Source organism: Rhinoraja longicauda, chromosome 25 (genome assembly GCF_053455715.1).
Source record: "Rhinoraja longicauda isolate Sanriku21f chromosome 25, sRhiLon1.1, whole genome shotgun sequence".
NCBI classification, from domain to species: Eukaryota; Metazoa; Chordata; class Chondrichthyes; order Rajiformes; family Arhynchobatidae; genus Rhinoraja; species Rhinoraja longicauda.
In genome coordinates, this window is record NC_135977.1 from 24,664,832 (window position 1) to 24,677,450 (window position 12,619).

Sequence of the window (12,619 nt, forward strand, 5' to 3'; positions counted from 1 at the left end):
TGCCGCCCAGCTTTTTGTGTCTATCTTCGGTTTAAACCAGCATCTGATTTACTGCTGCTGATTGAGAATGATCAGCCATGATCACATTGAATGGCGGTGCTGGCTCGAGGGGCTGAATGGCCTACTCCTGCACCCATTGTCTATTGTCTATCTGCAGTTCCTTCCTACACGAAGTTCGTTTATCTTGGCTTCATGTTTGGCACAGATATTGTGGGCCGAAGGGCCTGTTCCTGTCTTGTACTGTCCTCAGCTCAAAATAAATGATCTAGTCATTGATCTCACTGTGGATAATTGCCGAGAATCTGCAATAGAAATTCCCTGTGTATAGTTATGATGATAGTGAATTAAAAATTGAGTTAGAAAGGCATCTTCATATTGTGCACCTGATAGATTTTCCATCGAGTATTTCACTTGATGCTGTCTTTTCTGATAGGCATGTATTCACTGGAAATAATATTATTTCTGAAAAATAACACGATCGGTGCTCTTTTCTTCTGTTCCAGCAATTCACATATCAACGCTAAACGCTCATCATCATTTTGCCCGTGTTATAAATCATAATTCTGGCTTTCAATCAATATATACATAATGCGCACTCCAATTGAAACTGGATAACGTGAGAACTGATTGTCTCAGAACATATTGTGAATGTTACAGCGATTCTTAAACCTTGTGAAAATACAACTCCAGTTTGCTGTGAATCCAGAGATCAGGGCTGTGAATTAACAATGTTAGGTGGCATAGCTTTAAGGTGAAAGGGGGAACGTTTAAAGGAGATGTGCGGGCAAGTTTTGTTTTATTATACAGTGGACGGTGGGAGCCTGGAACACGTTGCCAGGGGTGACGATGGAGGCACATGCAACAGTCTATTGTCACATGTACCGAGGTACTGTGGAATGCATTTGTCGCGTGCTAACCAGTCAGCGGGAAGACATTACATGACTGCGACTGAGCCGCCCACAGTGTACAGATACATGATCAAGGGAATATCGTGAATAACAATTAGGGCGAGATAAAGTCCAGTAATGTCCGATCAAAGATAGTCCGAGGGTCTTCAATGAGGTAGACAGTAGCTCAGGGCTGATCTCTAGTGGTTGGTAGGATGGCTCAGTTGCCTGCTAACAACTGGGTAGGAAACAGCTCATGAATCCACAATCGTGGTGTGGATGGGCATCAAGATATGAGGGGAATGGAGGATATATGGATCACGTGCAGGCAGATGAGATTGGTTCATCTTGGCACATGATCAGTACAGATATTGTGAGCCAAAGTGCCTGTTCCTGTGTTGTACTTTTCTATCTTCTAATGTGCCACGACAAGATAAATAACTTTTTGTGAATAAATTGACCCTAAAATTCTCTCCCAATTCCGGACCTCGAGATAAAAGTGTTTTAATATAGAAAATGCCTAAAATTGACCATTGGAAGACAATTACCTTTCAATCTTGAAAATTGAGATGAATTTAAGATTTCTTGACTTGGTCTCTTCTCACCCATAAAGGGCCAGATGAGATTTTTTTTTTTGTGGATCACATTATTCTCGCTTTGATATATTTAGTGCAACAGTTGTTAAAACAGTGGCAATCTGACGAGCATTGAAGATGGAAGTGGGACCTACCTCAGTGTGAACTGGTTGACGGGCGAGCTGCTAGCCAGAGACACGTAGAAGGTGACAACCTCACCCTGCTTGACGGGCCTCTGGAGGACGGAGATGATGACGTTGTTGTCCAGCCGCATCTCCGTCCGCTGGGGGTCGCCGGACCCCTGGCGCAGGCGCACGCTGCCGATACGGTGCAGGGAGTGGAGCGTCTCGTCCGCGTCCTCGCGCCCCGGCCGGATGGCGTTGCCCTTGCGCACGTCCTCGGCGTCGCAGTCGCCCTCCTCGTCCGTGTCCTGCACCAGGTAGTACAGCTCCACCGGCGTCCCCTCGGAGTGGTCGATGACCCGCTTGCGGCCTGGCACCACGGTGGGAGGGTTAAACCAAGAGGGCAGCAGCTCCAGCTCCACGATGCACAACCCCAGCTCCCCCTGCAGGCGGCAACTGTTCCGCACCTCCCTCGTTTCCCGAAAGGCGTACACCCGGATGCAGGGAAGGTTATCATGGATGCCGTAGTCATCCCAGTCCCGGCCCATGATGTAAAATAAGATCTGCACTATCGGCCGATTGGAGTAGACCTTGTCATCGATGATGTTGGCCTTGATCTTCCAGTTGAAAGTGAACTTGTCGACCATGCTGAAGGTATCAGACGGCTGCAGGAGGGCTCTGGGGACCACCTGCTCCACAGTGTAGGGCCCGTAACTGGCATTGATCACCGGGAGGCTCTTGGCCTCGTGGATGAAGAAGGGTTCCATGCGGAACTGCAGGCTGGAGTTGCGCATGATCTCCTGGTTGGCTTCCTTGAGGAAAAACGAGCTTGCAGCTTTCTTAACTCGGTAGTTCACCGGCAGGTACACAGGTAGCGAAGAAAGCTTCTGCACACCCTCCCCGATCCCCGGGACTCCTCGGCTCTGCACAACTGGAGAGAAACAAGAAAAATGGACATGAGCTGCATTCCTCCATTTCAGAGAAAAAAAAAATCTTTACATTCGTTCTTTCATTGTTCAGATCACGTGTTCAGTTCTGTCGTTATTTTGAACACGTTATCGCGCTTGCCTTTCATTCCTACCATCAGGGAGAAGGCACATGAGTCTGAAAACCAAGGCCACCAGGTTCAAGATGAGCTTCTGCCCCAAAACCATCAGGCTCTTGAACGCCACACAACATTATGCTCACCTATCAACTTGTATGGACTGCCTTAGATTCCACTAAAGCTGGGGGTTTTTGCACTCTTATTTTAATTAGTAAATTATTGGATTGCTGTTTATTATACATTAGCTATGTGTTCTATGTTTACTGGCCTGTCAGAATTTCATTGTTCCGTTGTCTGTACATATATATCTCGACACCTGAGGGCCACGCACAGTGGTGCATCTGGTAGAGTCTCTTGCCCAGAGTCGGGAAATCGAGAACCAGAGGACATCGGTTTAAGGTGAGGGGGGACACATTTAATAGGAACCTGAGGGGCAACTGTTTCGCACAAAGCCTGGTGGGTGTATGAAACGAGCTGCCAGAGGAGCTAGTTGAGGCAGATACTGGTGCAAAGTTTAAGAACCACTTAGACAGGCACATGGGTTGGATGGGTTTAGAGGGAAAGATTTAAGAGGAACCCGAGGGGTTAACTTTTTTTACACAAAGGGTGGCAGGTATATGGAACGAGCTGCCGGAGGAGGTAGTTGAGGCAGGTTCTATCGTAACATTGAAGAACCATTTAGACAGGTACATGGAGAGGCCAGGTTTAGTGGGATGTATAATAATAATAATAATAATAATGCATTTTATTTATATAGCGCTTTTCATATACTCAAAGACGCTTTACAGAGATTTTGAGAACATAGGGAAATGAATAAATAGATAAATAAGTAAATAAATAAATGAACAGAGAAAGGAGACAGAAGGTGAGGTGACCTTCAGTGGTTGAAGGCAGTACTGAACAGGTGAGATTTCAGCGATGTTTTGAATGTGGTGAGTGTGGGGGAGTCTCTAACGGTTTGGGGTAGTGAGTTCCTTAGGGTGGGAGCAGCGATGGAGAAAGCCCTGTCCCCCCAGGATCTGAGTTTGGTCCGGATGTGGGGGGATAGGAGATTGGCAGCGGCAGAGCGGAGGGTGCAGGTGGGAGTGTGCCTGTGGAGGAGGTCGGTCAGGTAGGATGGGGCCAGGTTATGGAGGGCTTTGTAGGTTTTGAGGAGGATTTTGTACTGGATTCTCTGGGGGATGGGGAGCCAGTGGAGTTTATAAAGGACGGGGGTGATATGGTCACGGATCGAGGTGTGTGTGGCATGTGTGCGCAGGCATGTGAGACATGTTGGTCGGTGAGGGCAAGTTGGGATGAAGGGCCTTGTTTCCCCGCAGCATGACCGTGACTCTATAACATTCTTGAAGATTTTGGCCTCTATTTAGCTAGAAAATTCTTGCCGGGACCGAGCTTGGAAATAGAGTGGGTTGTTTCGAGCATCTTGTGTTAGGCGGTAGTTTTAGAGACGGAGCTCAAGTAGTCGAGCAGATTGAGTATAATTAGGATCTCAATGCCGATTCTATCGCCTTGTGCTTGTGGTGGGCTTCCTGGAAGCAATATTCTCTCCAGTGCATTTCAAAGCCTAACCCAACAAACCCAAGTCTCAGAGACACAGAGTCCTTCAGGAATCACTACTTTCAGGTGGACCATGAGCTTTGCACTGAGGTCGAAGTCTTGATATTTGTTCCCTCAGATCGCCAAAGCTCATCTTGCTCATTGAAGATGACGGTGAATTGTATCAACAACGCCAGTCCTCATTGAAGGGTGGCTTCCAAGATTTGGGAAGTGATCCACGTTTTCTCGGCTTGCTCCTCGGATGTTTATTTACAGGGGATGATATTGCACAGTGGAGGCAGCATGTGAGAACAAGGAACCGCAGATGCTGATTTTACAGACAAGGACACAAGGTGCCGGAGTAACTCAGCAGGCCAGGCAGCATCTGCGGAGGACATGGACAGGTGACGTTTCGGTTCGGGACCTTTCCTCAGACTGGTAGATCGGTATTAAGCACGACCTTCTCACCCGCTGCATGCCGGGAACCTGCCCAGAGCGGGAGGAGTTAGACGGAGGTAGGCAGGCTGGCGGCTGGATGGAATGCACTGCATCAGTGGTAGAGTGGGCCACTGGAGGCCTTGCAGCTGCCTGGGCCTCTGTTGGACCACGAGCTGCTCCAAGAGGAAGAGCGCGTGGAGCTCTCTCTCTCCTCGGATCCCATGCGATCTCACCTTCCAGAGCAGCCTACCATGTGGAACCCTGTGGAATGCTTTGCTGAAGTCTATATATACAACATCTACAACTCTGCCCTCATCGACCTTTTTGGTCAGATCTTCAAAACAAATCTCGATCAGATTTGTGAGACACGACCTCCCATCTAAAACCGCATGCTGACCCTAATCAGCCCTTGTCCTTCTCAATGCTTGTATATGTGGCATGCTACCCCTCAGAAAACTCTCTAGCAACTTTCCAACGACAGATGTTAAGCTCACTGGACTATAGTTCCCAGCATTTCCCCTGCAGCCCTTCTTGAATAGAGGCACAACATTTGCCATTTAGAACTGAGACGAGGAAAAACTTTTTCAGTCAGAGAGTTGTGAATCTGTGGAATTCTCTGCCTCAGAAGGCAGTGGAGGCCAATTCTCTGAATGCATTCAAGAGAGAGCTAGATAGAGCCCTTAAGGATAGCGGAGTCAGGAGGTATGGGGAGAAGGCAGGAACGGGGTGCTGATTGAGAATGATCAGCCATGATCACATTGAATGGCGGTGCTGGCTCGAAGGGCCGAATGGCCTCCTCCTGCACCTATTGTCTATTGTCTGTTGCTTCAATTTGTTCTTTGTCCCTTTTCATCCCTCACTCTCACTCTGAAGCAGGGTCTCGACCTGAAACGTCACCTATTCCTTTTCTCCAGGGATGCGGCCTGACCCGCTGAGTTACTCCAGCGTTTTGTGTCTGACATGCCTTTTAATCCAAGCAACAAAACTGAGGACAAAGGCAACAAAGGCCCCCCACACATCGTTCATGGAATAAAATGGTCGATTTGCTCTGCTCAGTGGGAAAAATGACTAGTTCTTTCTCCGTCTGTCAAATGATCGCTCAAACAGACCAACATGATGTGCTCATCCAATTATCTAATTGAGCAGTGACATTATGAAATGACAGAAGTTAAAAAGTGTTTCAGAAAGCATTACCTTTTCTCTGATACAGTAAAATGTCACTAATTTTAATCAATCAAGATTAACCATAGTTGACTAATCATTTGCTTCGGTTGGCACTTTGTCATTCCAAATTTGATCCACAATATCAAATGCTTCTGCTCCACAGAAAAGAGCATAATAAATAGGAAATGTGGGCCATTCAGCCCTTCTAGCCCATTCCCTAACAGGATTAAGGCTGACTTTTACCTCAGCCACCATTTTCAGAATTAAAGGACGTTCTTTTAGGATGAAGGTGAGAGATGAAGAGAAATTTCTTTAGTCAGAGGGTGGTGAATCTGTGGAATTCTTTGTCACAGAAGGCAGTGGAGGCCGTCAGTGGGTATTTTTAAGGCAGAGATAGATAGATTCTTGATGAGTACAGGTGTCAGAGGTTATGGGGAGAAGTCAGGAGAATGGGGTTAGGAGGGAGAGAAAGATCAGCCATGACAGAATAATGGCGGAGTAGACTTGATGGGCCGAATGGTCTAATTCTACTATTCCTTTTGACCTTATCACCTTCCTGCACCATTCCCTGTGACTTTTGATTCCTTTACTCCGAAGAAATCTATTGCGCTTTATTTTGAATCCAACCAGTGGCTCAACCCCCACAAGTGAACTCCAAGGTGAAAAACATCTCCTCTAGCAAACATCCTCTGCATCCTTTTCAAAACCTCGACATCTTTCATGTATTAGAGAGACCAGAAACTGCCTCACAAGAACTGCAAGATTTAATAGGGACCCAAGGGACAACTTTTACACTCAGAGGGTGGTAGTGTTTATGGAACGAGCTGCCAGGGGAGATAGTTGAGGCAGGTGCAATAGCAACATTTCAAAGACATTTAGACAGGACAGGGGACATGGGCCAAACGAAGGCAGGTGGTACTAGTGTAGATGGGCATCTTGGTCGGAGTGGGCAAGTTGGGCCAAAGGGCCTGTTTACATGCTGTATGAGTCTATACTCTAAGAGGTGTTCTCAATGTGGGATCAATTAAAACAACATTTAAAAGCCACTGTGGTGTCTACAAGATTGCGACTTCAGCAGATGGAGGAGAGGAAGGGTGCTGGTGAGTGGGCTAACCGGCACCCTGCTGGTGCCACTCTGTTTGACCCGGCCCGGTCACTTCTGAAAGTGACTCATGCTGGTGCGACCGTTATCCCACCTTTATTGCTCGTAATCCAACTAAATTAAAAGAGAGATCCTTGCTCTCAGGGCTAGCGGAATCAAGGGATAAGGGGAAAAAGCAGAAACTGATTTTACTGATTTTTAAATGATCAGCCATGATCATATTGAATGGGGGTGCTGGCTGGAAGGGCCAAATGGCCCACTCCTGCATCTATTTTTCCATGTTTCTATGATGATATCATATCATATATATACAGCCGGAAACAGGCCTTTTCGGCCCTCCAAGTCCGTGCCGCCCAGCGATCCCCGTACATTAACACTATCCTACACCCACTAGGGACAATTTTTACATTTACCCAGCCAATTAACCTACATACCTGTACGTCTTTGGAGTGTGGGAGGAAACCGAAGATCTCGGAGAAAACCCACGCAGGTCACGGGGAGAACGTACAAACTCCTTACAGTGCAGCACAGCTAAATTCTACGTGCCACTGTGGGAACAGTCTGAATTTGCCAGGCAAAAACGTGCACAGCTAATTCTTCCCCTCAGGGTTCTGAATGGTCCTTCCATAAGCTGGGGTACTGTCTGATTCACCTCTTCCCCACTGCAGACATCGGACTTTGTCCATGGAACCGGTCAGACCGCATTTGGAGTTTTGGGCTCTATATCTGAGGAAGGATATGGAGATATGGAGTTGGAGAGGGTCCATTGGAGTTTTACAAGAATAATGCCAGGAATGATTGGGTTAACATACAATGTGTAGGCAAATAACGGGAGATGCTGGTTCCAATCGAAGGTATCACAAAATGCTGGAGTAACTCAGCGGGTCAGGCAGCATCTCAGGAGAGAAGGAATGGGCGACCTTTCGGGTCGAGACCCTTCTTCAGTCTGGGTCTGAAACGTCGCCCATTCCTTCTCTCCTGAGATGCCGCCTGACCCGCTGAGTTACTCCAGCATTTTGCGATACCTTCGGGTTAACATATGATGAGCGTTTGACTAGCGCTGGGCCTGTACTCGCTGGAGTTCAGAAGGATCAGGGGGGGACCTCATTGAAACCCACCGAATAATGAAAGGCCTGGAAAGAGTGAATATCCAGGATGTTTCCCCTAGTGGGAAAATCTAGGACCAGAGGTCATAGCTTCAGAATAAAAGGACATACCTTTAGAAAGATAAGGAGGAATTTCTTTAGTGAGAGGGTGGTGAATCTGTGGAATTCTTTGCCACAGAAAGCTGTGGGGGGCAAGTCAATGGATATTTTTAAGGCGGGGATTGGCAGATTCTTGATTAGTAAGGGTATTAGTGGTCGTGGGGAAAAGGCAGGAGAATGGGGTTGAGAGGGGAAGCTATAATTGAATGGCAGAGTAGACTAGATGGGCTGACTAGCCCAATTCTGCTTTTAGAACCAAAGATGCACTACAATGCTGAGAACTATATCCTGCACTCTGTATCTTCTCCTTTGCTCTAATGATTGTGCTTGAGTTTGACCTGGCTGTATCTATATGTAGTGTATTTGATCTGTTTGGAGAGCAGGCAATGCAAAGTTTTTTCACTGTACCTCAGTGTACCGGGCGGCACGGTGGCGCAGCGGTAGAGTTGCTGCCTTACAGCGAATGCAGCGCCGGACACCCGGGTTCAATCTCGACTGCGGGTGCTGTCTGTACGGAGTTTGTACCTTCTCCCCGTGACCTTCCTCCGAGATCTTCGGTTTCCTCCCACACTCCAAAGACATACAGGTATGTAGGTTCATTGGCTTGGTAAATGTAAAAATTGTCCCTAGTGGGTGTAGGATAGTGTTAATGTGCGGGGATCGCTGGTCGGTGCGGACCCGATGGGCCAAAAGGCTGTATCTCTCAACTAAACTCAGCACACGTGACAATAATAAACATAAAAAATTATTTGTTTCAAGGGCTCTCTTGTGATTTTGTCCTGTTTAAAAAAGGTGTGGGGAACATCAGTTGCAGTAAAATCGGTGGTGAACCTGTACTTTGATTTCTTTTTCTGTGTTGACCAGACCAATTTAAATTTCTTTTATTCTCTCGTTCTGATGGAACATTTTATTCCCCTCCACAGACAAAAGAAAAAAAGTCATTGTTTTAATGAAATAGTAAGAAGTAATTTGATTGAGAGCACAGCGGTATCAATTTACACAAACTGCCTTAACTGCAGCTAATTTCCCTCTGGGTCCAGTGAAGGAAAAATTAAAAGTATCTGAACTAAAACCAATTTACCATCAAGCGATGTTTAAGCACATTCAAGAGTTGAGGACACCGGAACAGAACGAGATGGTAAAGAAAATTTAAATTTAAATTTAATAGAAGATTGAGGGGTTGGACAGGCTAGATGTAGGAAGATTGTTCCCGATGTTGGGGAAGTCCAGAACAAGGGGTCACAGTTTAAGGATAAGGGGGAAGTCTTTTAGGACCGAGATGAGAAAGTTTTTTTTCACACAGAGAGTGGTGAATCTGTGGAATTCTCTGCCACAGAAGGTAGTTGAGGCCAGTTCATTGGCTATATTTAAGAGGGAGTTAGATGTGGCCCTTGTGGCTAAAGGGATCAGGGGGTATGGAGAGAAGGCAAGTACAGGATACTGAGTTGGATGATCAGCCATGATCATATTGAATGGCGGTGCAGGCTCGAAGGGCCGAATGGCCTACTCCTGCACCTATTTTCTATGTTTCTATGATGTGGTCATCACAGAAAAAATAAATTATCAAAGTAAAGTCCACTGCCGATTTTACAGCAACTGGTGAACCGGCACCTCCTTTAATAAAGGACAAAATCAGGAGAGAACACTTGAAATCCCCTCCCCCCCCCCCCCCCCCGGGAGTCCCCAGGAACCCCGGCCCGGCCAGAGACGGCAGATCCGTTCCCATAGCCAACTTCCGAGGACGGGTTTGCGGGCCGGTATCAATAGACAATAGACAATACACAATACACAATAGACAATAGACAATAGGTGCAGGAGGAGGCCATTCGGCCCTTCGAGCCAGCACCGCCATTCAATGTGATCATGGCTGATCATTCACAATCAGTACCCCGTTCCTGCCCTCTCCCCATACCCCCTGACGCCGCTATCATTAAGAGCTCTATCTAGCTCTCTCTCGAAAGCATGCAGAGAATTGGCCTCCACTGCCTTCTGAGGCAGAGAATAACACAGATTCACAACTCTCTGAGTGAAACGTTTTTCCTCGTCTCCGTTCTAAATGGCCTACCCCTTATTCTTAAACTGTGGCCCCTGGTTCTGAACTCCCCCAACATTATGAACATGTTTCCTGCCTCTAATGTGTCCAATCCCTTATTAATCTTATATGTTTCAATAAGACCAAGGCCCCGAGTGGAATAGGTGGAACGTTCTGGCACCAATGGACCACTTGGGTCATGTGGCGGCGCCTAACGGCAGCGGCTGACTAGCAGTCTGTCCATTTTTTTTTTCCCTTTTTTTGTTGTGTGTCGGTGTTGGGATGGTTTTTATATATTTTTTTTGGTTGTGTATGTGTGGGAGGGGGTGGTGGTGTGGGTGGGTGGGTGGGTGTGGGGGGGGGGGGACTTTCCGCTGGACTTAACAGTGCCCGGTGCAGCTCGGCTGCGGGACTTAACATCGCTGGTGCGGCTCGGCTGCGGACTTGACATCGCCCGGTGCGGCTCGACCACGGGACTTGGCTGTGCAAGGCTTTGTCGCGGGCCTTTCATCGCCCGGTTCGGCCGCGGGACGTTTCAGCGCCCGGTGCGGGGACTGTGCGGGTCGGTCGGGGACGAGCTGTCTGTCCGTGGGCGTGGGGAAGAGAGTGGAAGTTTTGTTGCCTCCATCACAGTGAGGGGGTGTTTGGAGTCACTGTGATGGACGTTTGTGTTGGGGTCATGTGTCTTGTGTTCTTTTTTTTTCTATGACTGCTATGTAGTTTCGTTCGGTACTTCGGTACCGAACGACAAATAAAGCTCTGTTATACCTGTTATACCTGTATTAAAAACCAAGATGAACTTGAAACGCTCAACGCAAGGTACAAGGCATAGAAGACCTTCCAACAAGATAAGGTGCCATGTATAAGAGCCAGGATTATTGCTCAGGGGAGCCTGCGATTCAAGAGCACAAACAATTTATCTGCAAAAAAGCATCTGTCAAACGTTTGTCTCCAAGGACTGTGTTTGTTCCCTGAAATTACTCAGTAGCTGGCTGCTCCAGTTCTGTCTGCACAAGAGGCAAATCCTCATTCAACTTTGTAACTTATTGTTGTGTTTTGTTTAGTTTAGAGATACAGCTCAGACACAGGCCCTTTGGCCCACCAAGTCCATGCCGACCAACGAGGCCCTTTGGCCCATCAAGTCCATGCCGACCAACGAGGCCCTTTGGCCCACCAAGTCCATGCCGACCGCGGTCTAGGCTTAAGCTCAGGGGTGACCGCGCATTTGCGGTTGCAGCTCCTAGACTGTGGAACAGCATCCCTCTCCCCATCAGAACTGCCCCCTCCGTCGACTCCTTTAAGTCCAGGCTCAAAACCTATTGCTACTCCCTAGCATTTGAGGCCCTCTGAGGGGGCGCTGTGAACTATTTATGTATGTGCTGTTATGTTTGTGTGCCATTGTATGTTCGTTCTTAGTACCTGAACTGATGTACAGCACTTTGGTCAACGTGGGTTGTTTCTAAATGTGCTATACAAATAAAATTGACTTGACTTAACTTGACTTGACTACCACTATGCCACACACACTAATTTACAATTTAACCAAAGCCAATTCACCTACAAACCTGCACGTCTTTGGAGCGTGGGAGGAAACCGGAGCACCCGGAGAAAACCCACGCAGATCACGGGGAAAACGTACAAGTTCCGTACAGCCAGCACCCAGACAGAATCGAACCCGGGCCTCTGGCGCAGTAAGACAGCAACTCTACCGCTGCGCCACCGTTCCACCCCTGGATTGGATCCACGTAACTACCAGACTCGACAAGAATGTGCGATGATGGAACATGATAAAAAATACAACGATGAATATAAAACAACGCTAACATTTGAACTCTCATCCCGACACTGAACAAATGACGTCCAAATGGCTGAGCATTTCATGGAGTTCTGGACTGGCAATTCAAGCACCACAAGATAAAAAACTAAATCAATTATCATCCTTGGCTTCACTGTCCTAACTGGCTCTCATTCCTACACCATTATCCACAGGTCAAAAGGCACTTATACAAGAGATTTGTCGCTTGGTGCGAGGAATATCACATTGTCCGCAAAAGGACATATTAATTGCAACCAATACCCCCTTTGTTTCAATTGCATTTTGCATCGTAGACTGCAATGCCTTCATAAAGAGAGGTGCAATCAGTCAGAGCTCCACCTTTTATGGGAATAAATTGCAACTCGAGCCTCTGAATCTCACGTGATTCTGAAGAGACAACATTATCACATGAAGATTGGATTTCATGTTTTTGCCAGAACAGACACAGTTGTCGAATGTCATTCACACGGGTGCCTTATTGCTGGTAAAGTGTCATCATAATGCAGCGGGCACGGGTCTAGAAAATGAAGCTCATACTGTATCATCCATTTTTTCAGTTCAAGTGCAGTTAACGGCAAGAGCCTTAACAGCATTGAATATGCAGAGGGATCTTGGAGTCCAAATTCATAACTCACTAAAGGTGGCAAACGGTTCCAATTAAATCTTTCCCCCCCACCCCCCCCTCACTTTAAACTTG

The 12,619-nt window shown here is 47.2% G+C and overlaps 1 protein-coding gene across 1 annotated transcript in view; it reads right to left on the minus strand.

Moving 5' to 3' along the window:
- The window catches only part of LOC144605978 (transmembrane protein 132C-like), an 807,862-nt gene that overhangs the window by 590,170 nt on the left and 205,073 nt on the right, over window positions 1-12,619 (minus strand). Inside the window, exon 2 of the mRNA XM_078421707.1 lies at window positions 1,618-2,515. Within this exon, the coding sequence (XP_078277833.1) occupies window positions 1,618-2,515 (898 nt within the window). The remainder of the gene's footprint in view (window positions 1-1,617; window positions 2,516-12,619) is intronic.